We start from the raw sequence: 26,658 nt of genomic DNA, 5'->3' as shown, positions 1-26,658 counted from the left end.
TCCGTCGTTCGATCCCGCCGCGGGCCCTCCCGCCGCCAACTCCCCGGCACGGGCACACGCCGGCAGCTTCTTGCCGCGGGGAACGTGCCTCTTGGGACACCGGGACCGGGAACGGGACCGGGAACAGCGGGACCGGGAACAGCAGGACCGGGAACACCGGGACCGGGACCGGGGCGGGGCACGGAGGGGGCGGGACCTCGCATGGAGGGCGGGGCTTCGGTATGGATGGGGCGTGGTCTCGCTGAAGTGGGCGGGGCGCCGCGGCCGCGCCGGAAGCGGGCCGGGCCGTGCCGTGCCGGGACGGGAGGCGGTGGCGGCGGTGGCAGTGGCGGTGCCGATGGCGGAGACCGAGCCCGCGAGCTTCGCGTGGCCCTGGCAGTACAGCTTCCCGCCCTTCTTCACGTGAGCGCGGGCGGCCACGGCGCGGGGCTGGGCCGGGGCGATCAGGGCGGGCGACGCGGGACACCGGGGTGGGGGCACCGGGCCCGGGGCGGGGCGGGAGTGCCGGTACCTCGGCGGCCCCGGCGCTGACGCGACCCCCCTTCCCCTCCACAGGCTGCAGCCCAACGGCGAGACGCGGCAGAAGCAGCTGTCGGCCTGGTGCGCGCTGGCGCTGGCGTACAGCCGGCAGCACCGCCTGCCCGCCATGACGGTGCGGGAAGCGCAGGACATCCCGCTCTTCGCCAACCGCCGCCTCCAGCGTATCCTTTGGGCCCGGTGCCCGCACCCGTTCCCCGTCCCCTAGCACCCCGACCCCTCCCGACCCCGGCTCCGTCAGCGCCTCCTTAACCCGCGCCCAGGGAAGCTGCCGCTGGAATCCATCCAGGTGGTGCTGGAGGAGCTCCGAAAGAACGGTGGGTGCCTCGTCCGTCCGTCCGTCTGTCCGTCCGTATCCCCGAGCGCAGGCGGTGCCCGCCCCGCTCCTACGGTCATCCCTGCCTGCGCCTCCAAGGGAGCCAACCCTGCCGTTGCAGGCAGATTTAGCTGAGGGGGAAGGAGGTTCTCAAAAGAGAAACCGGTTTCTGTAGACACAGCGATGTTTAGGAACTTGGTGTGAGCAGCTGGGAGGAGGCCGGACCCTGAGGCTGCCCCTGGGTGCAGTGTCCTGGCATGTGTCCTGAAATCTGCACGTTTGACCCTTACTGCTGACTTGTGCTCTGATTCAGTCCCTGTTCCCTGTTGTTTCTAGGGAATCTGGAATGGTTAGATAAGAACAAAACCAGCTTTCTGATCATGTGGAGGAGACCAGAAGAATGGGGAAAGCTCATCTATCAGTGGGTGAGAGAGCTGCACACCCAGACCAGGCTCAGTGCCTGAGAGGACAGGGGGTCCTGGCTGCTGTTTGGGAAAGACCACTGCAGTGTTCTCCTCTTGCTTCCTCATTGCTTTTACCTTCCTGCTTCCATTTCTCCCTGTTGCAGGGAGGGGTGGGGTTAGCAGCAGCTTCTTGCTTGCTGTGAGCTGCAGTGTCAGTGGTGGGTGCCACTGTCTGCCCCCAGTGCCACTGGCTGTTCCCTGGTGAGGACAGGACAGTGTCACTTTGTATGTGGGCAGAAAGAACTGAGGGACAGGGCTCTTCATCCCCTCAGGCTGCACTTCTGACCCTGCTACCCCAAGCTGCTGCTGCTCCTGGAGTGCTGTGCACGCTTCGTGTCCCGTGCCCTGGGATGTAGGAGGATGTTCAGCCACATGGATGAGATTTGCTGTGTTGCCTTTCTGTTCCCAGGTGCTGAGGAATGGCCTGACCAACTCTGTGTTCACGCTGTACGAGCTGGCCAGCGGGGATGATACCGAGAGCGAAGGTAATGCCAGGGCTCGTGGTCCAGAGCAGGTTTTCAGAGCACACTGGATTGGAGCATGTAAACAGTTAATTCTCAGATCTTAGTTCTGTAGATTAAATATTTTGAAATCTCACGTGCAAACTTACCCCCCCCCCCACTACTGGCACGTGCTGCTCCAAAGGCTTTTAACACTTCGCAGGAACATCTCCCTCTGCAATTGCATTTTCACTTCCCCAGTGCCCAGCACTTTCTCTGCTGAGGTGAGGGGTGTTTTGTTTTCATGCCGAGCTCCTGCACTGCCTTAGAGGCTGCTGTGACTCATCCCTGCTGTCTGGTGACCTTCAGGCTCTGTTCCTGAAGCAGTGATGTAGGGATGAGCCTGTCAGCGTAGCCGTGACTCTCAATTTGCTGTAGTGTTACTGTGCCCCTCTGAGCCCTCTGCCCCCAGTCCCTGGACCTTGCAAGCCTGCTTATTTCCTGATGTGATATTTTTTTGGGTTTTTTGTCCTGTTGATGGGTATCTTTGTCCTTTCCTAGAGTTCCATGGCTTGGATGAGGCCATGCTGCTCCGTGCCCTGCAAGCCTTGCAGCAGGAGCACAAGGCTGAAATTATCACGCTGGATGACGGCCGAGGCGTCAAGTTCTTCTGACAGGAGCCCCCTTCCCCGGCTGCAGTCTTCGGTCTCGCTGACAAGGGTCGCTCCCCGGGCCTGGCTTCACGCCCTGACTGCAAGTAGCTGCATCCTCAGGACTTCTTGGGGCAAGGAGAGTCTGCGAACCCTTCCAAAGACACGACTTAGAAATTTCCTGAGACCCTCTGTCTGTCTGTTCTTCCTGTTGACGTGTTTGAGAGGCTGAAGCTGCTCTGGGCAGTTCCGAGAGGGACCCCCAGTAGTGAAAAACACCGGGGCTGCTGCTGGTCCTTCTTGCTGTGACAGCCTCGGAGCAGTCCCAGCTGGCTGGTTGAGCTTGTCCTCAAAGGACCCCCTGTCCCACGTGCCTGGGCCCCCCAGTCCCACTGCAGTGCCCTGGGGGTGAGGCAGGAGCAGGGGCCTGGCTGTGGCTGCTGTGCTGTGGAGGCCCTCAATGGCAGAAGGAAAGTCACTCGCTGCCAAACGGGCTGGGGGATGCCAAGGAACCAATTTCAGGTGATTAAAATGAAATGTATTTATAGAGCAGCGTGGGTGTTTTCATCTGTCTTTATTTTCCCATCAGAAACAACATTTGCTTTAATTTTGCACATGCAGGCTGCTGGCAGCCCCTGGGTTTGTGCAGAGGTGACGGGGTGAGCTCTGTACCACTGTGGCTGGTAAAGGGATGACTCAGCTTTAGACTCGTGGTGCTGATAACAAAGTCCCCAGCCTGTCAGAAGCCGTGGCCCAGGTACAGCTGCTGACCCCCTGAGTCCTGGGGCAGCCAGATGGCTGTGCTGGGGCAGGATCACGCTTGCCTTTCCATAGTGGAGGCTGGGGGCAGGGCTGGAGTGACCTTTGGTCAGACCAGTGTGGTCGTTCTGGGGGTCCAGCACCTGCCCTGGCCAGTGCTGAGCAGCGTGTCCAGCCTGCCCTGCCCTTGGGGACAACCCAGCACTGACAGCCGGTGTCAGTGTCAGGGAATCCTCAGTGTGGGTGAGATGCTGGAGTCCAGGGGCTGCAAAATTTAAAACTTTCCATTTAGTAACTGGAGCCCATTGGCCTGAACTTGGTGGGATGTGCTGCCCTGGTCTGGGCACATCTCTCTGGAGCTGCAGCTGAAGCTTAGGCTTCCCGTCCGTGCCCGGGGACAGCAGTGCTGTGGAGGAATTCCTGAGTGCCAGCACTTTTGTGCTGGATAAAGGCACTGGCAGTGCTCATGGTGAATCACTGACACACTGGGCTGGTGTGGTCTTCAATCCCTGTGAGCTCTGCCGTGGTGCTGCTGTGCACTGACAGCACTGAGTGAGGCCAGCAGAAGCAAAGGCTGTGCCACAGAGTGTGCCAGGAGCCCCACAGCACGTCTGTCCCCACAACTGGCTCAGGGTCTGCTCAGCCTGGGACTCTCTGCCTCCCTTTGTGTCTGCAGCCACTGAAGCCTCTGTGTAGGATCTGTCTGCTGCCAGTGTCTGCCCTGGACTGGTTTTGATGTCCAAGACCTGCCTCTGCTTCCCTCTCCATGCCACTCACATTGCCCCATCCCTCCCTGGTTGCTCTGCCTGCCTCTGTGGCCGCAGTGCTGTGCCTGGAGGCGTCTGCACTGGATCCCAAACACTGAGCCTCCAGCAGTCAGGCTCAGGGTGTCTGTCCTTGCTGTCTGTGTGCGTGATGTGAACCTCCCAGCACTGTGAGGTTGGGAGTGCTGTCTGTAACCTGGCTGTCCTTGAGGGAGTCTGTGTTCTTAATTAAATTCGCTCCCTTCTTAGGAAATGGCTGATGTGACATTAGATAAGCCTAAAACTAGCTTTTTCGTTCCAAGGCCCTCCTGGCAGCAATTCCCTTCTCTTTTTCAGCTTTTCCTATTTAGTTGCTTACTCAGTGAGAGGAGGAGGAGGAGGAAGAGTATGTCCCCTCTGTGGAATGGACATGGTGTAAAATGGGGGCTGGTGCTGCTGCTCTGGAGGGAGCAGGTGTCCCTCTGTGGAGGTGGCATTTCTGGGGGGGCTGATGCAGCCCCTTCCTCTGGCCCATGGCCCCTCAGAGGCCCTTGCTGCGTCTGGCCACGGTGATTAGGGCTTGCTGGCTGGGGCGAGGCACTGCCCAGGGGCTCTGGTGCTGAGATAAGGCACTATCAGGCCAGGCACACTCAGATCCCACTGGTCAGGGAGGTAAGACGCCGAGAGGGGTTTTATTTTATGTGGCTGCTTGGGAATAAGAGTTGTTTCAGTTTGATAAATGTATGTGTTGGGATAAGCTTGCAGGTGGGTCCCATCTGTACCTCTGGGCTGAGGAAATCCTTCACAGTGATCTGCCCAGGGTTACTGCCACAGCTGAGGTTTGGGGACCATCTCCTTCTCCCTGAACTCACATGGGTTAGGGCAAGGAGGGGCAAGGCAGCTCCTGTGGGCATGGGGTGGTGAAGCCAACTGTGAAACAAGCCCTGGGTGTCCCTAGAGCCCTGGACTCTTCCTGGAATGGGCACCTTGTGCCATGCAGCCCCAGCTGTGCATCCCCCTCTGTGGGGACACACACACCCCTTTGTTTGGACCCATTCTGGCCCTTCTGTGATCCTGCCCTGAGCTCCGGAATCAGAACAGACAATTCCTGGCAGGGCTTGCTGGAGCCCAGAGCTGAGCAGGGCTTTGATTCATTATCTGATTCTAAGGAGAGTGATTACACAGTCCCCTGTTCTCTTCCTGGCAGCCAAATGCAGGTGAGAAATGGGTTATGTTCCCTGATTGCGGCGGTTCCTCAAAGCGAGGGCTGGCACTGGCATCCACAACCCAGAAATGTCACCCTGATAACGCTGGGGAGCTGCACTGGGCACCTGATTGTGGAGCAGGAGCCCTCTGTTTTCAGGCCAAGTTGTCTCCAGCTTGGTGTCCCTGGCCAGGTCAGGGGGAAAACTGTGTCCCTGCCTGAGCTGCCTCCCCCCTGCCAAACTCTGGTGTGGGGTGGCATTTGGCCAGGGCTGACTAGGGAATTTCTCAGACCACTCATCAGGGAGGTGCGGGAGGGCAGCAGTCGGACCAAACATCACCCCTAATTTCCTCTCCTGTCTGCAGGGGCCTCACTGGACTGGAATACTCCCCTGCTCCTCTGGGATCTTCCAAGGCATCTCATTTCACGATGAAAAGCCTCGATAAGGGGACATGTCCCTGCCAGCAACCAAGCCGAGATCTTTGCCTGTCTCTGTGTGTGTCTCACTGGAGAGAAGGGGCTCCCTGCCAGCCTGGGCCGTGTTCCTGTGCCTGGGCAGTGCAGGGTCCCTGTCAGGGAACTCTGGGTGGGGGCAGCCACAGAGCAAACCCACAGGGGCACGGGCAGCATTGCTGGAAGAGCTGGTCATGTGTGGGGGGTAAGCAGAGGGGAGATCAGCAGTGAGACACAGCTTGGCCATGGTTTCTGTAGGAACCACATTTCATTAAATGCTTCTCCCTCCTCCTGCCGCCAGGGATTTGTGGGGAGCAGTCGTGTCGGACGTGGCCACAGCCGAACTTCGGGTCAGCAGCCCCGGTTGCCCGGCGTCACACCGCGGGTGCCAGGTTAGCATTCAGGAGGAAATGGCAGTGCTCCCGTGTAGATCCACTCCTTAATGTTTCCGGTATCGTTGAGTAGAAACAATCTGACCTCAGGGAAAAGAAATTAGCGGTGGCCTCAATTGCTTTGTGTTTTGTGTAAACAGCCTCACCGGCAGAACAACCTCCTCCTTCAGCCTGGAGAGACAACACGCTCTTGTCCGGAGTGTTGGCTCCCGCGGGGCTGACACACACCTTCGACTCTTCCTATTTGCGTGACCCTAACTTTAGGATTTCAGACTGTAATGAACCCGAGCGGGGCTGTCTGGGGCGGCGTGGGGGCACCCGTGACCGGGCAGCGGGACGCGGCTGCTCCGGGACACGCTGCTCCGTGACCGGAGTCAGAAACTCCCAGGAAACGTCTAAACCAGGCGCGTTCCTACTCCGTCGGTCACAGCGGCCTCGGAGCCCCGCAGGAGCAGCGGGCGAGGGGCTGCTCTGAGGGGAGGGGAGGGCGCGATCCCTCGGGGCAGCCCCCGCAGCGGTGGCCGGGAGGGGACACCCCGCATCCCGGGGGGATGCCCATCGTTCCGTTCCCCGGCGGGGCGGCCGGGTGCGATGCCGGGGCGCTCGCCCGCTGCGCGCAGCCCGTGTCCGCAACCGCAGAGCTGGGCGCCGTCCCGGGGCCGGTGCCCGGTGCGCTGTCGGTGCCCGGTGCGGGGCCCCTGCCCGGTGCGGGGCCGGTGGCGCAGAGCGGGCAGGGGGCGGTGGCCGTGCGGGGGCGGGCCCGGGCGGGGCGGGGGCGGTGCCGCCGGGCGGGGCAGCGGCGGGGCTGGGGCCGGTGCCCGGGCCGGGTCTCGGCGGTCCCTCCTGGCTCCGGGGTCGCGGCGGCAACGGGTGCGAAGCTGCGCGGCAGCGGCAGCCCCGGCCGGGCTGAGCCGATGCTGGCGGCCGAGCCCGCCGCTGCTGGAACCATGTCCCAGCCCGAGGCGGAGCGGGCGGGCGACGGCTCCGCACCGGAGCCGGAGACGGAGCCGGGGCTCCCCGGACGGGCCCCTCACCGCAGCCGGCGGCCCTCAGGTCGCGACTCTCGGCGCGCCTCCTCCCGCTTTAACCGGCGGAGCTCGGCCGAGCTGGAGCTTCTGGGGTACCCGGCGCCGGACGGGGTGCGCGGGGGGTCGCCGCCGCCGCCGCCACCGGTCGTCGCCGGGCTCCGGGAGCCGGAGGAGACGGAGAGCGAGGAGGTGGAGACGCGGGCGGTCGCCACCTCCCCCGACGGCCGGTTCCTCAAGTTCGACATCGAGATCGGCCGCGGCTCCTTCAAGACCGTCTACAAGGGGCTGGACACGGAGACCACCGTGGAGGTGGCTTGGTGCGAGCTGCAGGTACGGCCCCTGCCAGCGCCTCCGCCCCTGCCAACCCGCGCTCTACCCGCACCCGCAGACCCCTGCCCCGGGGCAAGGGGCTCGAGAGGGGTCACTGGACCCCTTCTCCGTCCAGTTTCCCTGGCATGTGCAGGCCCCCAGCCCTGAGCCCGCTGCCCCTTGCTGCCTGCCTGAAAGCTGTGTGGGACCCTTGGGGCACCTTCCCGGGCTGGAGCCTGTTCTGGTGATGGCAGGGACTCTTGAGCCCCCACTTCTGCCAGGCACTACCAGCCAGTCGGGCCACAGCAGCCGGGCAGGGCATGGAACCTGTGTCTGGGCACGGGCTCCCCTCGCTGCCCTGTGCTGTGCCCATCGCTGCCAGCGCCTTGGTGCCTCGCGGGGCTCCTGGCCTGGGCCCAGACTCCTGCTTAGCACCGCCGCTCCTGGCCCTCCTGCCCATCACGTGCTGTTTTCCGTTTGCCTTTTTGCTGCCTGCGCTTTGGAGCATGCCAGGGGACCCAACCTCTTGGTGCCAGTCCCTGCTCTGGGGCTTTACAGGTGGATCCAGGATGAGCTGCTGGGGCTGAACAACCCTCTGCCTTTCTGGTGCCCACCAGCTTGCAGATTTTCCCCTGGGAGGGTAGCAGTGCCCTCCCTGCCCACATGTCTGTGCCAGTGCTGGAAATGGCTCCGAGGTTTGCTCCGACAGCCCTTGGTTTGCTCTGGAGCACGTGCCTGCAGCAGGCGGGGGCTGGGTGTCAGTTGGGACCAGGGTACAACACGACCTTGATGTGCTCTGCCTGCTTGACCTTTGCTGAAGTAGAGTCCATGGGCACCTGTGTGTGGTTTCTGTGGCGCTGCCAGGGGCTCTCTGCTGGGAGCAGCTACCTGTGGTTTTCCAGGTCTCTGAGGAGTGTTTCTCTCTGCTGACATATTCCTTCATCCCCTTTGCTGCCCTACAGCCTGACAGCAGGATGCAGACAGTGGGATGCTGAGGGCAGTGGTGAAGGTGTTGCTTCTGCAATGCCTTCACCCACTTACTGGTTTTGATGGGGCTGATCTTGCCCGTGGAGTTGCACAAGGAGAGCTGTGCCACGGGGCTCCCTTTTCTCCTTGAAGCCCCTGGGGAAGGGCTTTGATGAAGTCCAAAGTCTCCCACAGGCTCCTGGCTCTGGGAAGGCTGCTGTGGTGGGAAGGTCCAAGTCCTTGTTGACACAGAAAAACATGTCTTGCGAGTTTGTTGTCTTGTTCCTAAAAGCTCGGTGCAGTGGCAGGTGTCTGCCTGGGCTGGGTCCTTGGGGTGGCTGCAGCCCAGCAGAGCAAGAAGAGATCCTGAGAGAGATGAGTGGTTTCTGGATGGCTGACTGTAGCCTCTTAGTGAGGGAGGTGAGGATTGCCTCCCCCCCTGTCATGGGTTGCACAGAATTACTGAGAGTTCAGTCCGGAGCTGACTCAGTTCTCCCACCCTCACACAACCCCACGGCTCTGTCCAAATGTCCCTGACCTCTGCTGAGTCCCGTGTACCTTTGGGTGGCAGCTGCTGCCGGGGATAAACTCTCCTTGGTGAGCCCAGGACTCCTCTGGATGAGTCAGCCGTGCCTGGTGCTTCCCACTCTGCTGGCTCCATGTCCTTCCCTGGGGGTCTCAGCCCCCGTGTCACAGCCGTGCCCCAGCTCCCCCTGTGTGCAGTGGGACTGGCAGCACATCTCCTTCCCTGCCCTCCTGCTCACCCCTGCAGCTGCACATGGGCAGCCCTGGTCTTTTGTTGAGGCCTCACCATCCAGGTGGGGGAAAGGAAGTTGGGAAGCAAAAGGCTCCTGTGCCTCAATCCAGCAGGCACATGCTGGCCCCACTGCCGGTCCTGCGAGTCAGCCAGGCAGGAGTGGCAGGAGCCACTTGCTTGGTCCCAGGGGATCTGGCAGGGGATGCATGCAGAGAGGCTGGGGTCTAAGCTGAGCTCCTGGCAGGGACCCTCCTGTGAGCATCCCATGGTGTTGGGAGACCTTGGCAGACCTGGCTCTCCTTGGCCTCCACCTTGCCAGGGGAGCACAACCAGATCCTTGTGGGCAGCCCCAGCCCTGCTCCCTCCCAGTGCTGCCCCCACACCTCTCCCTCCACCCCTCTGCCCCAGCCCTCTCCCCTCCCCACCCACTATTTGGCTTCGTTCCACTGAGCACTCTTTATGCAGTGTCTCTTGTCCCCAAATCCATGTCCCACAAGGGGCTGAGGGCACAGAGGCAGACTTTTAGAAGTTTGTTTTTTTCAGCAATCATGCAAAGAGTTGGACACTGTGACACAAATATGGGATTTGGAACCGCAAATAAAAGTGGTTGTGGTTCTGCCATTTTAAAAATAGCTTTGTCCTGTGCACTTCACAGTTCTCCTTCTATTGCCTTTCAATTCCAAATGAGTACCTAACCTCAGGCCTGACCTGTTCTGCACCAGCAAGCCTTGTTCAGCTGCTGTGATGGATCCCAGTCCCAAATCCCAGCTCTCCCTACTGTCCTCGCCCTGCCCTTCCCTCCTCAGAGCCTGGCGAACTGTAGTCTGGTTTTGCCTGTCCAGTCTTCCTGTGAGACCCCTCTGGGGACTTGCCCAACCCCATCCCCTCGTACCACTGCCCCCTACTCCTGAACACAGCATCTGTCTGTGCCTCCTGCCTGTGTCCACAGCCCCGCTGTTTGTGCTTTCCAGCTTTAGCCCAGGACTATTTCTGTGGTAGGTGCTGCGGGCAATGGGGAAGGAGGAAGCAGGGAGGAAACCGGAGGCCCAGAGTGGGGTTGGGCTGTAAATACCTGTCTGTGAGTGATTTTCCTGTGGAACCCCTTGGGGCTCCTCAGTGGGCAAGAGAATCCTGGGCAGCGGGTGCTGTCGTGCCTCCGCAGATTGAACTGGTAACCTCAGCCAGCAGCCCCGGGGCTGTGGGGCACCTTGTGTGTGTGCTCACGTGCCTGTGAGCACGCAGGAGCTCCCTGCTGGGCAGGGCAGACTTAAGGCAAGGCAGTGAGGCACTGGCACCCACTGCTGCTGTAGAGTTGGCTCCTGTGCAGGGGGCTCGGGACCTCCCTGTGGCTGGAGGTGCTGTGGCCATGGCTGGGCGCTCTCCAGCACCCACTCTGTGCCCCACCAGGGTGTTGCTGTGAATGCTCCTCCAGAATGCAAGTGCCACTGTGCAGCCAGGGCCCTGGAGGGCTGTGGGAGCAGGACAACCAAGGGCTGTGGGAATAGGAGAGCCCTGTGAGTGCTGCAGAGTGTGCCGAGCACCAACACTGCCAAGTGCTGGGGACAGGTCCTGCTGCAGAGGCGAGAGCCATCCTCATCCACCCTTCCCAGCCCTCCCTTCTCCCTTGCTGGCCTCAGCTCCTGGTGTTGGCTGTGCCGGGCTCCCTGGCAGCCAGCTCCTGGCTCACAGGATGGGGCTGGACTACTGCCACCAGCTCCTCACCGTCCCCACACTGCCATCCCCAGTGTCCTCCTCCGCCCTGTGCGGGTGCTCTCAGGAGAGGACGTGGTGTGCCCGTGCCATGCAGCATGTCCATGCTGGTAGCCCTGCCTGCCCTGCCCTCCCTGGTGCTCCTCCAGCCACAGATCCCCGCAATCAGTGGGGAGAGCATCAGGATGCCTGGGACTGGGAGCGGCTGCCGCTTTGGTCATGCGGGAGGGACGGTGCCAGGTGAGTCCAGCAGCCCTGGCACAGGCTCAAGGGACACGCTCAGCTCCCCCAGACTTTGCTCCAGGCACCCTGGGAGAGGTGGCCTTGTGCTGGGGTCCTGCCTGGGGTTGGGGGTGGCACAGTGGGGGCCGCGCTGGCACAGATGATCCAGGTGGGGTCTGCTCTCACTGAGCTGGGAGAGCTGTGGCCACCCACAACTCCCTCTCTGCCCCTGTTCACAGTTTCCTTGTGCCCCTGCAGGTTTGAGGGGTGCAGCGAAGCCTCTGGATGCCTCTGTGGGCAGTGGGGAGCCAAAGGGCGTGATGGGGGCTGTGGCGCTGGGCAGGGCAGCCGGTGATTGCTGCTGGCCACGCAGGGGTTCGGGTGCTGTTTTCCTCCCCGTGTATGAAAGGTCCCATTCATCCCGCTGCAGCAGGCTCAGGTTCTCATCTGGGCTGAGCCGGTCCCTGAGCGTGTGTTAAATGCAAGGGGGATTATGAAGCGGCTCCAGCTCGGCCGTGGGGCCACCTGTGATGCAATGAAAATGTTACGAAAGCTGCTGGGGCTGATGGATGGCGGCCACCGGCCAAGGGGCTGAGCACGGCTCTGGCAGCGCTGGCGGTGGGAGCTCCATGGCAGCTCCGGCTTCCTTGCCCCTGAGCACGGGCTGGGCAGGGGTCCCAGCTAGAAGGCCCCCAGGCTGTGCAGCAGCTGAGCTCATCGGGACCCCAGGCTGTGGTGGAGTTGTCGGTGCTCCTGCTGCTGCCCCTGCCCAGGGCTCGGCACTCGCAGCTGCCCAACTCAGGGTAGGATCCGGCTCCTCGAGCTCTGTTCAGTCAGCTCCACTCCTCCCTGCACTCTTGGGCTGTGTCGCTCCAGGATGAGGAGTCCGTCCCCTCCGCTGGCCCCGACCCCAGCTCCACTCAGCACCCTCAGCTTCGGTTTCCAGTTTAATTAACTCGAGCAGGAGGAACATGGAAAAACCTGGGCTGGAGCCTCCCCCCGCCTGCTTTCCCCAACAAAGGCCTCATTGAGGCTGTCCCGGCACCCCGCCATGCAGAGCTTGGTGCCCCGGTGGGGGCAGAAGGGCCGTGGCCATCGGGTCTGCACAGGGCAGGATGGCAGCACCCCTTGCAGAACCCCCGCGTGTCCCCTCGGCGGGGTGGCTGCAGGGTGGGGTCCCCTGTCCTGTAGGGAGGGGGTGGGCTCCGGCTGGGGGCTGAGCGAGGGGAGGGATGGGCGGCCCCAGCACAGGACAGCGGGGAAGTACTCGAGGTTCTCGGTGTCCCATCTGTTGTGCACACACCCAGAGCGGGGGCCGGAGGGAGGAGGGTGGAGGGAAGCCACGTTCCGGGACGGCTCCAGCCCTGAGTGCATCGCTGTGCCTCTGTTGCTTTGTACGTGGGGAAGGGGGATTGGGGACAGGATGTCCGGGGCATCCCCCTGTGCTCGGCAGGACCCCACGTGCCCCCCTCACCCCCTCGATGGCTCCCACAGACGCGGAAGCTGTCGAAGACAGAGCGGCAGCGGTTCAGCGAGGAGGTGGAGATGCTGAAGGGGCTGCAGCATCCCAACATCGTTCGCTTCTACGACTCCTGGAAGTCAACCATCAAAGGGCAGATCTGCATTGTGCTAGTCACAGAGCTCATGACATCTGGCACCCTGAAAACGTGAGCAGGGACCGCTGGATTGGGGTGTGCAGGGGAGGGGGCAGGGTCCCTGCTGAGGTGCTCTTTGTTGCTTGCCCAGTGTGGGAACCTGAGTCTGGATAGCCTTGGCACGGCAGCAGGAGGAGGGTGGGCTGGGCCAGGGTTGGGGTGTGGTCCAAGCCCCGCAGGTCTGAGCCCTGTTGGTCCCTGGCAGGTACTTGAAGCGGTTTAAGGAGATGAAGCTGAAGGTGCTGCAGCGCTGGAGCCGGCAGATCCTCAAGGGGCTGCATTTCCTGCACACCCGCTCACCCCCCATCATCCACCGTGACCTCAAGTGTGACAACATCTTCATCACGGGCCCCACGGGTTCAGTCAAGATTGGGGACCTGGGCCTGGCCACACTTAAGCGAGCCTCCTTTGCCAAGAGTGTCATAGGTGGGGTCCCAGCATGGCTGGGCTCGCAGGGGCTGGGGGGGCTGCAGGGGGTGGGTTCCCCTGGGGATACTGAGCTGCTCTGCCATCTCCAGGCACCCCCGAGTTCATGGCACCAGAGATGTACGAGGAGAAGTACGACGAGGCCGTGGACGTCTACGCCTTCGGGATGTGCATGCTGGAGATGGCCACCTCGGAGTACCCCTATTCCGAGTGCCAGAACGCTGCCCAGATCTACCGCAAGGTCACCTCGGTGAGGCCCCAGCCCCAGGCGTGGGTGACGTTGCTGGCTGATGCTGCAGGAGCCAGGACAAGGGGTGTGTGTGGGGGGGGACAGTCAGCTGAAGCTGCCAGGCCTTGCTGCTGCCCAAAATGTGTCACTGGGAAGGTTGTGCGAGAGGCTAAAGATAGTCTGGCCAGTGAGGGGTTGCTGCGCTGGGTCATGGAGCTGTGGGTGGTGGGGGGCCACGGCTTGGCCAGACCCTGTGTCCCTCGCCCTCCACCAGGCTCTGCCAGCACATTAATGGGGTGGAACAGGAGCAGGTCTGCTTGGCCACCCCCTGCCTGGGGCACGGCGTGTGCCCTGGCCGGTCACAGCCAGTTCCTGCCAGCTCCTGCCTGCTGGGGTGGAAACCCAGAGCCCCAGGGTATCCTGGCTCGTGCAGGCACACGTGGCTTGGCCATGGGACCTGCTGCAGCACCAGTGGGGCCCTGGGCTGGTTCTTCCCTGGACCCTGGGAGCCCAGCATTGTGGCGAGTTGGCACAGAAGAAGGTGCTGACATTCATCAACCCCCAGGGCCTGAAGCCCAGCAGCTTCTACAAGGTGAAGGTGCCAGAGCTGAAGGAGATTATCGAAGGCTGCATCCGCATGGACAAGAATGAGAGGTGGGGTCAGAGCGGGGGCCTGGGTGGCACGGTTCCCCTTGGCCCCCAGCCCGTGCTGAGCTGTGTCCCCTGCAGGTACACCATCCAGGACCTGCTGGAGCACTCCTTCTTCCAGGAGGACACGGGGGTGCACGTGGAGCTGGCTGAGGAGGATGATGGTGTCAAGTCTGGGCTCAAGCTCTGGCTGCGCTTGGACGACACAAAGAAGCTGCACGGCAAATACAAGGACAACAACGCCATCGAGTTCCTCTTTGAGCTCTACAAGGATGTAGCAGAGGAAGTGGCCCAGGAGATGGTGGGGATGGGAACAAGGGAGCTCTGGGTGCTGTGGGGTCCCTGCACCCCAAAGTGACAAGCCCCCCTCCCTGCAGGTGGTCCTGGGCTTCATCTGTGAGGCCGATTACAAACTGGTGGCCAAGGCGGTGCGGGATCGAGTGGTCGCCATCAAGCGCAAGCGGGAGAAGCTGAAGCGTGTCCAGGACGCTCCATCACCTGCGGAGCCAGAGGAGGAGCTCAAGTCCCCACGGCCACCTGGTGCCCCCGCGCCTGCCCCAGCCATCCCTGGCTCCAGGGACTCTGTCTTCAGCAGCACCTTCCCCCCAGAGCCTGAGGAGCCTGAGGCTGACCAGCACCAGCACTTTGCCTACCGGCACACCAGCTACTCCTCAGCCACCTGTGCGTAGGCACTGGGTGGGCGACAGCTGGGTGGGCAGCGGGGTACCTGGAGTGGGAGGTGGGTGGGGGGTGCCTCTCCTTCTCCCAGCCCCTTTCCCAGGCACCCAGCCAGGGAGGGGACATTCTCAGGTTCATGCCAACGCTCCTCCACAGCCGACTGTGAGACAGATGGATACCTGAGCTCCTCCGGCTTCCTGGACTCCCCAGACCTGGCCCACCGCAGTTTTGTGTCTGGGAGCCCTGCCAGCCCTCCTCCTGCCCGGCCTGTGCGCTGCTTCCCCACGGTGAGTGGGGCCCCACGTGTGGGGGATGTCGGGATGGCTGTGGCACCGGCTCACCCCGCCCTCTCCCCGCAGAGCATCGCGGTGCAGTTGCCCACAGAGCGCTTGCCCCCTGCCAGTGGCTTCTCCTCCCCGGTGGACAGGTGAGGCTGTGGGGCTGGGCGGGGGCTGGATGGGGCGTGTGGCACCTGGGAATGGCCAGGCCGACGCTCCAGCGCTGGGGCTTCCTGCAGCTACACCTCAGATGTGGCGTCGGGCATGAGCGATGGCTGCGAGGGGCTCTCGGCCAGCGAGCAGAGCTCCAAGCTGCCGCCCAAGCGAGCCTCGGGGAAGCTGCTGCGGCGCCGAGCCCGGTCCAGGCTGCGCATAACCAACGTGAGTGCCGTGGGTGCCAGGCGGGTGCCAGGCAGGCGCTCCCAGGCTGAGCCAGCCCTGCCACCCGCAGATCTCCGACAAGAGCGACCGGGTGGTGGAGTGCCAGCTGCAGACCTACAACAACAAAATGGTGACCTTCAAGTTTGACCTGGATGGGGACAACCCGGAGGAAATCGCAGCTGTCATGGTGAGTGCGGGGTGAGGGTGAGGGCCTGCCTGGCTGTGCCAGCTGCTGACCAGCCCCCCTCTGCCCCCAGGTCCACAATGAGTTCATCCTCAAGTCAGAGCGGGATGGCTTCATCAGCCGCATCCGGGACATCATCCACCGCGTGGAGACCCTGCTGCGCAAGGATGGGCGCGGCGGCGCCGAGCTGCCCAGGAGCCCCGAGGCTGAGGGTGGCGTGGGCAGCCCCGTGAGTGCCAGCCCGGCCCTGCCAGTGCTGGCAAAGCTGCTGATGCTGAGTGTGGCTGGGGGTGCTGCCTGGTCCCAGAGAGCCCTGGGGGAGGGGGCTGGCGTACAGGGTCCTCCTGTGGTCACTTGCCCACTGCTGTGACAAGTGGTGGTGGTCCCCTGCCTGGCACAGCCTCCAGCTCTTGTCTCCACAGGTGGTGGGGCCAGGGTGGGGCTTTGCACAGCTTGGCCGGGGCCTCTGCCCCAGTGTTGGGCTTAGCTCCTCCTCCTTGCAGGTGGACCTGCAGCTGCAGGGGCTCTCGCGCTCCATCTCCTCATCCTCGCTCAGTGGTATGTCTGTGCCCCTGCGTGGGCCCGTCTCGTCCCTACCAAGCCCCATACATGGCAGGGGACGGCCTCAGCCAAGCCTGGGGGGTCTCACAGGGCACGTCCTGCCCTGGCTGAGCCTGGTTGTCACCCTTGTGCTGCAGACCTGGGCTGCACCAGTCCCAGACTCTCTGAGCAGTCTCCTGTCCTGCCGTCACTGAGCCGCTCCCCATCAGAGACCAAGCTGGCTGGTCCCGCAGAGGCTCCGGCAGCCCCGGCACTGCTGGAGGCCCCTACAGGTATCGGCACTGGCATGGCTGGGCATGTCCAGCACACCGGGGCTGCCAGCTCGAGGCTCTGGGGTGCCTGGGCTGGGGAGGAGGTGGCACTTGGGAGCTGCTCCTGATGCTCCTCTCTCTGCAGGCTCCGTGCAGACCTGGCCCCTCTTCTCGATGGCTCCCTCCTGGCTCCCGTCGTCACCGGTGTTCCCACAGACCCCCACAAGGACCCCAGAGGGGCCTGTCCCAACGGCCCTGCCCCAAGCCCTCGTGTCCCCACAGTCTCTCCCCACGTCCCCTGTCCCCTCTGAGCTCAGCAGCCCCCTGAGCCCCGCAATGACCAGCACACCCTGGTCCCCCACCACCCCACTCCTGTCCCTGGCCAACGTCTTCTCCTTGGCAGTGATGAGCGTGGCCCAAACGCTGCTGCCCACTGTCTCCCCCATCTCCAGCTCGGGTGGGCACCTCTACCCCCCACTGATGCCACGGCCACAGAGTCTTGCCCTGGGGGGCCCACACTTTGTCTACCCCGACCCCACCAGCACAGTCAAGCCAGTCCTGGCTGGCAGTGGGATCCTGGAGTCACCAGGGGCTGATGTCTCCCCTGCTGGGGGGCCCATATCCTTCCCCTCCCCAGCACCAGCCCCAGTGTGCCCCACAGACAGCGAGGCCACGGGTAGTCCCCCACCACCACTGAGCTCATCTACGCCAGGGAGCCCAGAGGGCAGCACGGTGAGTGTGTGGCTGCAAAGGTTCCCCAAGGCTGCTTGAGGTGAAGCTCCTGGGGGCTGGGTGGTCGCTGCAGGGGAACAGGAAGCCTCGTGGCTTGTGGAGCCACTTGGATACAGGGAGGACTGAGTGGGTCCCAGGGCACAGGAGCAGCACTGGGGGAACAGGAGATGTGGGGGGACGTGGGGTGGGGAAGCTGATGGTGCTCAGGTCCCGCAGGTGCCACCCGGTGTCCCCAAGCCCAGCCATTCACTCATCGTGTCGGAGTCGCCGGACCCCGCCGTGACCATGGCCCGGCTCTCACCCATCAACGAAGGTGAGGTGGGGCAGGGCTGGGGCTGCACTGAGGCCGTGCCCGTGCTGGGGCACATGATGTTCCCACCAGCCCACGAGCCCTGAACCCCACCAGCTGCCCCTGTGCCCAGCAGAAGCCAAGCCCCAGATGCTGGGCCGGTTCCAGGTGATAACAACCAAGGACCTGGCTGTGCCCTCCCCCGTGCCAGATGGGAGCAGCAGCGACGGGGAGCAGCAAGTGGGGCCACCAGTGAGTGCCTCCCCACCTCCCACGGCCCCCGACACGGGCCACAGCTCAAGCAATGACTCGGATGCGGTGCTGGAGGTAGCGCAGCAGGAAGCCAAGGTTGAGGAGGCACCGGCCAAGGAGGGCACGGTGCCAGCGGCACCGCTGGAGAGTGACCAGGAAGGCCTCGGGGAGGAGGGCACAGACAGCACCCCCCAGGCTGTGCTGAGCCAGGTGTGGCTGAGCTACCCCCGCAGCCTGACCTACGTGAGCAGTGACGACACCGAGAGCGAGGACGAGGAGATCTGGGAGGAGCTGCAGAACCTGCGCCAGAAGTGAGCAGGAGGGTGGGATGCATCCCAGGAGGTTGATGCGGGGCCTGCAGGAGGGCCATGCCCCTTCCCCCAAGACCCTGCTGCCACGTGCCATGCCCTCCTCCGCAGGCACCTGGCCGAGGTGCAGCTGCTGCAGAGCGCCCAGAAGAAGGAGATCGAGGAGCTGTACCTGCGGATGGGGAAGCAGCCGCCGCTGGGCATCGTCTCCCCCGCCGCGATGCTCTCCAGCCGCCAGCGCCGCCTCTCCAAGGGCAGCTTCAACCCCTCCCGCCGCAACAGCCTGCAGCGCCTGGAGCTGGCACAGCCCGCAGGTGACGGCCCCGCTCCCGCTCCCCACAGCAGCCCCATGCTGGGTGGGGTCTGTGGGGTGGGTGTTGCGGGGTTGCTGCCCCCACTCAGGGCCGCTGTCCCCGCAGGCATCATGCGCCGTAACTCGCTGAGCGGCAGCAGCACCGGCTCGCAGGAGCAGCGGCTCAGCAAGGGCGTGACCTTCGCCGACGACCTCGGCCGCGTGGTAGGGGCGAGGGTGAGGGTAAGGGGCGAGGGGTGATCCTGGGACGCTCCTGGCTCATATGGTCACCTCTCTCCACAGTAGCCAGCTGGCCAGCAGTGACTTCATGAACTACCTCATCCAAGTGCCTGAGGCCCCAGGGCAGAGCCCGTGCAGCCCCTGGACATCAGTGCCAGCCCCGGGCAACCCGGACCTGTGGTGGGCACCCTGTGGGCTCTGCAGGGGCAGCACAGCTGGCTGGGGGCAAGTCTGTCCCACCTCCAACCCTGTGCCCTCCCCGCTGTCCCCAGCCCCTTTGCTGGAGGACGTGTGCCAGGTGTCCCCACCTCTTGTGGCTTTACTGAGCTGAGCCCACCCTGGAGCCCCTGCTCGCCCCAGCCCCGCACCACGCCGACCTCCATCCCCCTCCCCGCGTGGGGATGAGCCCCCCACCTGCCCTGCGGGGCGGGATGAGCTCCCCACGGCCCTGTCACAGGATGGAGCTGCAGGATCCAGGAGCACTTTGTTAAGAACTGGTGTGCAGAAGGCGTTTTCATAAACGTGGATTGAATACAAATGGAGTGTGTGTGTGTCTGTGTGTCTGCTGGGCAGGACCTGTGGCCGCTGGCCTCGCTGCGCCACAACAAAGAGCAGAACAGAAAATCCCACCCCAGCAGCCCCCTGGGGGTGAGATCCTGAGCCGGGCTCTTCCCAGCAGCTGCTCCACAGGCAGTCACACAGTTTCCAGTCAAAGGGTTTATTGGGAGGAGTGGTGGGACCTGGGCACCCCTGTCGTTCCCACGGGTGCGGTCCCAGCAAAGGCCCCGGGGTGGGGGCTGCCTGCAGGGAGCCCCCGGGACCTTCCCCTGAGCACGGGGCAGGCCCGAACCCCCGGGGCACGGCTGTCCCGGGCTCGAGGCCCGTCCAGCCCCGCGGGGGCGACAGCTCAGTCACGGGCCGGGCCGGGCCGGGCCGGGCCGGGCGTTCCGCGCTCAGCTCGCCGCGCCCTCGGCCCGAGCCCGGGCCCGCGCCCGCGCCGCCTCCGCCTCCTGCTCCAGCTCGTCCAGGAACCGCTCCTGAGACACCGAGTAGAAGGTGTACCCGTCTGCGGGAGGGGTCAAGGAAAAGCAGCGGGCGCGGTCCCGGCTCCCCAAACCCCGCCCCGGCCCTGCCCGGCCCCGGAGGATACAGATACCGAGGGTCACCGCGCCGATGCCGAGCGCCAGCAGCGTGTTGCGGCCGCGGAGCCGGCGCTGCAGGGCGCGCTGGCGCTGGGCGTGCTCCACCTGCGCCATGAGGCGGCGCTGCTCGGGGCTCAGCCCCGGCTCGCGGGCCGGGTCGATGCGCCTCGCGAACTCCGACTCCGCCGCCGCCGCCGCCGCCGCGCCCGGTCCCCCGGCGCCGCCATCTTCTCCCCGCAGTGACGGTACAGCCGCTGATTGGCGGAGCGCGGGTCACGAGGCGCCACCGGGCCCGTCCCCGAGCCCGCCCCGGCCCCGGGCGCGGCGTCACCGGCGGGCCGGGCCCGCCCAGCGGTGCCTCCGGGGCGGCCGCCGGGGCTCTGTAGGGCTGGTGGAACCGCTGTCGTCGTTGTGGCTTCGCCCCCCGACCCGCTGAATGAAATGGGGTCCCCCGTGCCCGCGGGGCCCTACGGCCGTGACCCAGGCCCCGTGTTCAGCGGGGTCACTCCCGAAATCATCGAGGACGCGCTGATCCACTTGGCCACGGAGAACGAGCAGTACCTGAGCGAGCTGCCGGAGCACGCCGGGAGCTTCAAGGACACGCGGATCGTGGGTGAGACGGACGTGGCCGCAGCGGACCCCGGGGTGGGGTCACAGCGGTGCTTCAGGAGGCTGAACCGGGGACTGCTGTGCTCTTTGCAGAATTTATATTCCTTTTGTCCGAAAAATGGCACTTGGACCAATCGACGAGGTACCAAGCAGTCGAGTTGCTTGAAAGGTAACAAGAGCCCGGAACGCTTGGTGTGTTTCTCGTTCTCTGGCTGCGCTGCCCACGCTCTGTCCTGCCCTGTCCTCTCACCCAAGCCACACACGCTGTCTGTGTGTGTCGAGTGCTCTGTCTCTCCATCCATTTAATCCGCATTACCAGCTCTGTGTATACTCTGAATATATGTGGAATTGCCTCTGTTCCTTCTTCTCAGCAAAAAGACAACCGTGCTCTGAGCAACTGTGGGTTTTGCAGGTTTATGATCAAGCAGGTAGAGCAGATGTGGGAGTCCTCCAGTGGGAGTGTTAAAGGTGGTGCCCAAGGACAAGGGAGCACCTGGAGCTCTGTGAGGGATGAGATAGTCAACACCTTTGTCCTGCGACTGGTGTCGTGCGTTCAGCTCGCGAGCAAACTCTCCCTGCACTATAGCGTAAGCCAGCTCGGCCTGTCCTTGCTTTAGCAGTGGGGTTCAATCTGCACTGTGCTCTTCTCTCTTAAAAATAGATTTTTTTCTCTCTGAAAGACAATAATGAAACGCGAAAGACGTGACGTTCCCTCCAGGGCAGGCAAATTGCCGCTTGCCCAGTGGCGATTTGTGCCCAGTGCTGGGGAAAAAAGGGGCAGGAAACGCTTAGCCCCCTGGTTGTCAAAAATCGTGTGGCTGCAGGGGTTCACACCTGCCTGGGGATGGTTTATGGAGTTGAGGAAAACTGCGGGAAAGGTCCAGGCTGGGTTTCTCACGCCAGCTCAAAGGGCAGGCAGGTGAGTCGCAGCCTCGCGCTCAGTGGGAGGAGGGAGGCGAGGGAGCACTTTGTTCCTGCCAAGGGCCTTACTGCCTGGAAGATGCCTTTTCTCTTTTCTCCTCTTCAGAGAGTGACCAGTGACACAGCTTTAAAATTTCTGCAGTCCTTGAAATACTCCTACACTAAACAGGAGTTGCTGGAGTCAGAGCTTGCTGTTTTAAACACTCTGCACTTCCACATCAACGTGTCCAATCCGCTGGCCTACGTGGAATTGCTTCTGGAGGTTCTAGGTGAGAATATCAATCAAAGAGAATGGGAAGGAAGCTTTTTAAAAAGGTGATAGAGCTGGTGCTGATCTGAACCAAAACATCTCACTATTAGAGATTTTTGCACGTGGAACTGTTCAGATCGTCCAGGGTTTCGCTTTTCAGTGAAATGTTGGGCTGATGGTGTGATCTCTGCCAGGACACAATGGGTGCTTGCTTCCTGCTAAACCCTTGCACCAAATGTGTGTGCAGCTGCTGGACTTCTGCTACCTGACCAGAGAGACCATCTACGACACTTTGCTGAAGATCGCCATCGAGAACTCCACGCCCAACAAGCTGCAGGTGTAAGGGCCTTACCTGACCATGACTTAAAAAACCCTTTGAAATTAAAACCCTAAGGAAAAGCTAATGGATAGCAGCGTAATTCCCATGGTGCCATTTTTGGGGACATCTTTCTAAAAAAAAAAAAAAACCAATTAATTTGGGGGGCTTTCAGCGTTGTTTCTTTAATACAGCAGTTCACGGCAACGTGCTTCTCTCACAGCTGCTTCAGGGGCAAGGAAAGTGTTTTAGTTGGTCATGCAAGTCTAGCCATGCACTATCAATTCCAGCTCCCAGGGTCAGGCCTGGGTTGGCCTGAATAAGCCAGCGTGTCCTGGGCTGTGGCAACTGCAGCAGCAGGTGCTTTTGAGCTGTGAAGCAGCACTTCTACACCTGAACACACTTCTCCTTCTGCAGGGCCAAGTTTCTGACAGTGAAGGAAGATTTCATGCTCTTGGCTGTTGGAATCATCAGCACAGGCGTGTTCATCCTGAGCCCTGGGCACTGGGATCAGGTACAGTCGCTGCTGGAGGTGTTGGCTCTACAGGAACACGATGCCAGGGTGGTTTATCTGTTTCGGCACAGCAGGGAGATAGGTGGGGCTGTGCTGGCAGTGGCACGAGGGAGGGAACATCTCAGGGGTTTTAGCAGGAAGCTCCTGAGCCTCAGGAGGCCGTGGTGTGGTGCAGCATGTGCTGCCACTGGTGCATGTCCTTGCCTTCAGTGCTTCACAGCCAGGAAGCGTTTTGCTGGCAGGTAGAGGTGCAATCCCGTGGGACAACTCCCTGTGAAACGTGCCCAGGGAGCAGTTACTCTTGCTGGGCTGTTAACTCACGGCCTTTAGGCTCTCTTCTCTTTTTCTGCTTGCAGGTTGTGGAGCATTTGAACTGTATCACTGGCATTACTCCACAGAGCATCCTGGAGTTCTCGTACGCGGTGCTGAGGCGCATCCTGGGCAGCAGCACCGTGCCCAGGCAGCACCAGGGGGGCTGTGGAGCCAAAGCTCCCAAGGGCAGGGTTCTGCCCCTGAAATAGAACCTCCTTGTCTGGAACTGTGCTGTGCTGTCTTCACCTGCTGCTTTTCTAAAATCCCTGTCTCCAGCTGCCTGTGACTGTTTCCTCTCCACCAGCACTTGGAGCACTTTTGCTCTTGCCCTACCACAGCCAGTAACGACCAGCATTGTGACGAGGACAGAATCCTGTGAGTGTCAGGGTTTGTGCTGTGCCAGGCAGTGCTGAAGGAAAGCACTCAAGAGTGAGGAACAGTTTTAGTCTTTCCTCAGTGCAGCCCTGTGCAGGAAGAGGGTGCAGGAGGGATTACAAACTGTTTGAAGTGGTATCAGACCTTGTTAAGCTCAGTGGTACAAAGAAGTGCTGATGTGACTTGTAAAATACTTTATTTCACAATGTAGTTACTCTTTAATGACCAGGCAGAGTTCTGGGAGTTTTTCCATGTTATTCCCTGTGTTTGTAACATTGGCCATAAACCCCAAAAGTACCAGTTTAGCATCCATTTAATAGCTGAGTTTATTCTGTTCAACTCAACGATACAACTTTGCATATTGCTTTTCTATAAACTACTTGCAATAATGGCATTTTAAATAAAGTGTCTTGTGGATTTTTGGTATTGTAAACATTTTGTACTGGTTAATATTAAGAGACATCTTAACTTGCTTTTCTCCAATGTTAATGCAGACACCCAGAGCTGCCAGGGCAAATTATGACCACGGTTACTTGTTATAGAATTGGGATGAGACCCAGGCAAGGCCCCATTTCAGGTTAGTTAACATGAATTTTAGTGCTTTTGTCCATTGCTCCTCAGAGTTAAATTGTGTTTTAATTGAGTAAGAGCCACCACTGCCACCTGTGTCTTCAATCTTTCCTTTCTCCACGTCCATCCTGTATCACACACAAGGTTTTATTAGTGCATTCCTCCTGCAAACACTTAATTTCACTATGACATCAAGCACTAAATTTTCAATCTGACATTCATACCATCCTGTAAGAATACTTTGTTTTTAAAGGGAATCTAACAAGCCTCAGGTCTTCACTTGAGAGGCTGGCTTTAAATTTCAATTAAACTAGTAAGTGCACATGACTCCAGAAAGCCAGGACTGAAACACCAAGCAGTGCTGGGGACAGCACACAGGGGTTAATTTGACAGTTATGAGGCAACACTCACCTGTAAGGCAAACAAAACCGAGTTTCACCTTTCTCCACCTCCTCTTTAAACTGCTGCACACAGTCCAGGAATGCCACCATGGCGTGGTCAAACTTATTGTCCCAGAAGAACCTCAGGCCTCCAGAGCAGTACAAGGGGAGCTCCTGGAGAAGAGGCACAGAGTGTGACTTGTTTTGTCTCAGTGCCTACCACGCGTTCCTGACCACCACCAATCCCAAATCACTCCATCCACCTGCCAAGCACCCCAAATCACACTAAGATCTGGCACTCAAGGTCAGCATCCCCTGATTTGTGCAGGATCTCTCACCTTGGATTTATCCGTGAGGGACTCCAGATACGAGTGGTTGCCATAGGGGACAAGACGGTACCTGAAAGGAGACAGGATTCACAGGCACCTCAGTCTGCCTTGCCTTTCTCTGGGCTGTAAAGGGACCTGTGTGTGGTTCTGCGTGTACCTCTGAAACTTCAGGCCCATTTTGTTGGCCAGGGCGTGCAGCAGCAGCACTGTCTGGCCCCAGGCAGCGTTGATCTCATTCCACTCCACGGGAACGCTGGGGAGGCGGCCAAGCCTGAAGTTGTTTATTGTGCCAAACTGCCCGCTGTGCCTGCGATAAGAGGGATTATAAATAAGTGTGCTGGGCTGGGAACAGCTCCCGGCACAAGAACCAAACAGGGGCCGTGTCCCAACAGCACGGCACGCACAGTGCCAGCCACACACATGACAAGGTTCCTGTTGAATGCAGTGTGACTGGAACAGCCCACACTGCAGCTTCCAAGCAAATGGACACGATGTCCCAGTGCCTACGTTACCAGATATGAAAGGTGGCGTTGAACACGTTGGTTTTCTTTAATTTATCCAACTGCATCTGGGCGTAGCGCATTTGGTTGTCCACGCTTTTCAGCTCGTCATCCAGCTCCAGCTGCTGCCTCTTGAACTCACAGTATTCCTTCTGATACCTTAGAGCAAAAGCAAGACAAGAAGCGCTAAGTGCCACCTTTTTACATCAGAGGGATGGCTCTCTGGGTCAGTTTGGTCTGGCCATCTTCCCTTCTGCAGAGAACAAGCCACTGGGCACATTTACAGGTTTCTCACATTACAACCTCATTTCTTTGTTGCCTCCAACCCCCATCACAAGCTGCAGGTACAGTTCACTCACTGAGCCTCCTCTTGCTCCAGCCTCTCAGCCTCTGCCCTGACTCTCTCGAAGTCCTCAGCTACAATCTTGCGGTTCTTCTCCACGTCCTCCAGCTCCTGAATCAGCTGCTCTTCCTCCAGCGCCAGCTCTTTAAGTTCTGTCTGCAGCTTCTCCTTATCGTCCTCGTTCATCTGTTCCAGTATCTCCAGACATCTCCTAAAGGACAGCAAACAGGATTACCAAAATAGGGATCCTGGGAAGTGCCCCACTGCCAGTCCTCACTTCCTGCACCTCTTGCCAACCCGACCTCTCTGTGCTGATCCCGCCTCAAGCTGCACAGGGGTCACCTCTGGATCACTCACTTGTAGTTCTGGCACTCGTTCTCCGTGATGTTGAGCTGCGTGTCCAGCTGGTCCAGCAGGGTGTCTGTGCACTCCTCGCACAGGGGGTGATCCACGTCTGTCTGCCCAGACATGATGTCGAAGAGGTCGCCGGTGACCTGCAGGAAGAGCTCACCTGAGTGCAGGTGGGGCCACAGGCAGCTGCCTGCTGGCTCTCAGCGGCCCCAGTGAGCAAAGTCCTCTTTGGGGGCCAAATATCGATTAATACAACCCAGCTTTACTGAACTACTCACCAACCAAGCCCCCCTGGAAGGCCAGTGCTTCGCGGAACTCTGCAGTTCAGTTTTGCAGGGCATCCAGCAAAACTGACGCTGCATTCACAAGCACCCGAATTTACCAGCTCGAGCCCCACTTGCCTTCAGCCTCCGGCTGAGGTTCTCCATGGTGCCGCCATCCGACGCCTCCCCGATCAGGGTGAAGCTGTTGGCGCTCTCCGTCGACATCATTCTTGGAAAGAACGTTACCAAGGTGAGCGCCGAGGGGCACGGGGAGGCAGCCCCAGTGCCAGACCCGGACTTGGGGCCGGGCCAGGATGGGGGGGGAGCACACAGGGGGAGCAGCCCATGTTGTTTTGGGGGCTCTACCGGGCCTGACCCAGAGCTGAGCAGCAGCCCCCCGAGTGCTGAGCGGTTCTGCGTGTTCGAACTGCCGAGCAGCCCGAGGGCCACGGGGGTCCCAAGGGGGAGGCTCTAAGGTCCGGCGGGCTCCGAGCCGGGCCGGGAGCGCGGTGGCAGCGGCCGTACCTGGCTGGAGGGATGAACCTCCTGGACACGCCATCCTGCCGGTTCTCCGCGAAAGCCTCCTGGGGGCAAAGGGGGCACCGTCACCGGGGGGAAGGGGGGATGCCCGGCGGAGCCGCCGCCACCGCCGCGTCCCCGATTCCTCCCTACCTCCGTCAGGGCGCTCTCCTCTTCGCGCGCGTCCCCGGGCCGGGCAGGGGCGGCGGTCACCAGCGGGGCTGCGGGAGAGGACGCATCAACCGGGCCCGCGCCTGGGCCTCACCCCGGCCCTCATTCCCACCCCCGCCCGCCCCGCGGTGGTACCGGTGAGCTCCTGGATGGTGAGGCGGTCGAGGACCTTGAAGGACGTGTCGAGCTTGAGGGGCTGCAGGCAGCGCTGGCACACGAAGCTGACGTGCGCGGTGCCGGTGGTGCCGCCGGTGGTGCCGGTGCCGGTGCCGCCGGTGCCGCCGCCGCCCGCCCGCGCGGCCTCCATCGCGCCGCCCGGCGCGCGCGCCCCGCCATCGCCGCGCGACGGACGTGACGCGCGATGCGCGCTCCCGGCAGGAGGGGCGAGGGTGTGCGCGCTCCCGCCCGCCCCCGCGTGACAAACCTCCCGCCCCGCGAG

The 26,658-nt window shown here is 61.5% G+C and overlaps 5 protein-coding genes across 9 annotated transcripts; 3 read left to right on the top strand and 2 right to left on the bottom strand.

The window, feature by feature from the left end:
- Positions 1–283: 283 nt before the first annotated feature.
- Positions 284–5,970, top strand: VPS25 (vacuolar protein sorting 25 homolog). Of its 2 annotated transcripts, XR_007630289.1 has the most exons (7): positions 308–402; positions 556–701; positions 801–854; positions 1,190–1,278; positions 1,727–1,802; positions 2,319–2,929; positions 5,479–5,970. XR_007630289.1 is itself a non-coding variant. In XM_050327768.1 (6 exons), the coding sequence occupies exons 1-6, from the start codon at positions 338–340 to the stop codon at positions 2,429–2,431; spliced, it is 543 nt and encodes a 180-aa protein (XP_050183725.1). In that variant the 5' UTR covers positions 284–337; the 3' UTR covers positions 2,432–2,959. The 2 variants fall into 2 exon arrangements, 1 of the variants encoding a protein (XP_050183725.1); XM_050327768.1 differs by lacking the exon at positions 5,479–5,970 and having other exon boundaries at positions 284–402; positions 2,319–2,959.
- Positions 5,971–6,857: 887 nt separating this feature from the next.
- Positions 6,858–18,881, top strand: WNK4 (WNK lysine deficient protein kinase 4). 3 transcript variants are annotated; one of them, XM_050327586.1, is made up of 20 exons: positions 6,858–7,316; positions 12,445–12,617; positions 12,811–13,031; positions 13,124–13,281; positions 13,826–13,914; positions 13,990–14,209; positions 14,286–14,589; positions 14,743–14,873; positions 14,946–15,013; positions 15,104–15,245; positions 15,316–15,432; positions 15,503–15,658; positions 15,933–15,987; positions 16,128–16,262; positions 16,387–16,973; positions 17,190–17,286; positions 17,399–17,825; positions 17,934–18,136; positions 18,242–18,339; positions 18,418–18,881. In XM_050327586.1, the coding sequence occupies exons 1-20, from the start codon at positions 6,873–6,875 to the stop codon at positions 18,418–18,420; spliced, it is 3,828 nt and encodes a 1,275-aa protein (XP_050183543.1). In that variant the 5' UTR covers positions 6,858–6,872; the 3' UTR covers positions 18,421–18,881. The 3 variants fall into 3 exon arrangements, with proteins under 3 accessions (XP_050183543.1, XP_050183542.1, XP_050183541.1); XM_050327585.1 differs by having other exon boundaries at positions 6,906–7,316; positions 17,934–18,336; XM_050327584.1 differs by having other exon boundaries at positions 6,906–7,316; positions 17,934–18,339.
- A 175-nt stretch (positions 18,882–19,056) lies between these two features.
- LOC126646240 (cytochrome c oxidase assembly factor 3 homolog, mitochondrial) lies at positions 19,057–19,730 on the bottom strand (the record flags this gene model as incomplete). Its single annotated transcript, XM_050327442.1, has 2 exons — positions 19,057–19,420; positions 19,505–19,730. Coding segments are annotated over 2 exons (339 nt in total), but the record flags the coding sequence as incomplete, so codon positions are not given.
- An 88-nt stretch (positions 19,731–19,818) lies between these two features.
- On the top strand, positions 19,819–23,226 carry CNTD1 (cyclin N-terminal domain containing 1). 2 transcript variants are annotated; one of them, XM_050327737.1, is made up of 7 exons: positions 19,819–20,109; positions 20,199–20,274; positions 20,518–20,692; positions 21,133–21,295; positions 21,471–21,615; positions 22,010–22,106; positions 22,463–23,226. In XM_050327737.1, the coding sequence occupies exons 1-7, from the start codon at positions 19,938–19,940 to the stop codon at positions 22,625–22,627; spliced, it is 993 nt and encodes a 330-aa protein (XP_050183694.1). In that variant the 5' UTR covers positions 19,819–19,937; the 3' UTR covers positions 22,628–23,226. The 2 variants fall into 2 exon arrangements, with proteins under 2 accessions (XP_050183694.1, XP_050183695.1); XM_050327738.1 differs by lacking the exons at positions 19,819–20,109; positions 20,199–20,274; positions 20,518–20,692 and having other exon boundaries at positions 20,722–21,295; positions 21,471–21,613.
- BECN1 (beclin 1) lies at positions 23,102–26,549 on the bottom strand. The gene is made up of 11 exons (XM_050327698.1): positions 26,355–26,549; positions 26,202–26,269; positions 26,055–26,113; positions 25,668–25,758; positions 25,273–25,409; positions 24,932–25,126; positions 24,585–24,731; positions 24,230–24,379; positions 24,082–24,142; positions 23,775–23,917; positions 23,102–23,491 (listed from the first exon to the last, which is right to left on the bottom strand). The coding sequence occupies exons 1-11, from the start codon at positions 26,524–26,526 to the stop codon at positions 23,323–23,325; spliced, it is 1,392 nt and encodes a 463-aa protein (XP_050183655.1). The 5' UTR covers positions 26,527–26,549; the 3' UTR covers positions 23,102–23,322.
- Positions 26,550–26,658: the final 109 nt, after the last annotated feature.

This window comes from Myiozetetes cayanensis, unplaced genomic scaffold (genome assembly GCF_022539395.1).
Source record: "Myiozetetes cayanensis isolate MyiCay16 unplaced genomic scaffold, myiCay2020 scf34, whole genome shotgun sequence".
In the NCBI taxonomy this organism is placed as follows: Eukaryota; Metazoa; Chordata; class Aves; order Passeriformes; family Tyrannidae; genus Myiozetetes; species Myiozetetes cayanensis.
This window is presented reverse-complemented; position numbering and strand designations above follow the sequence as displayed.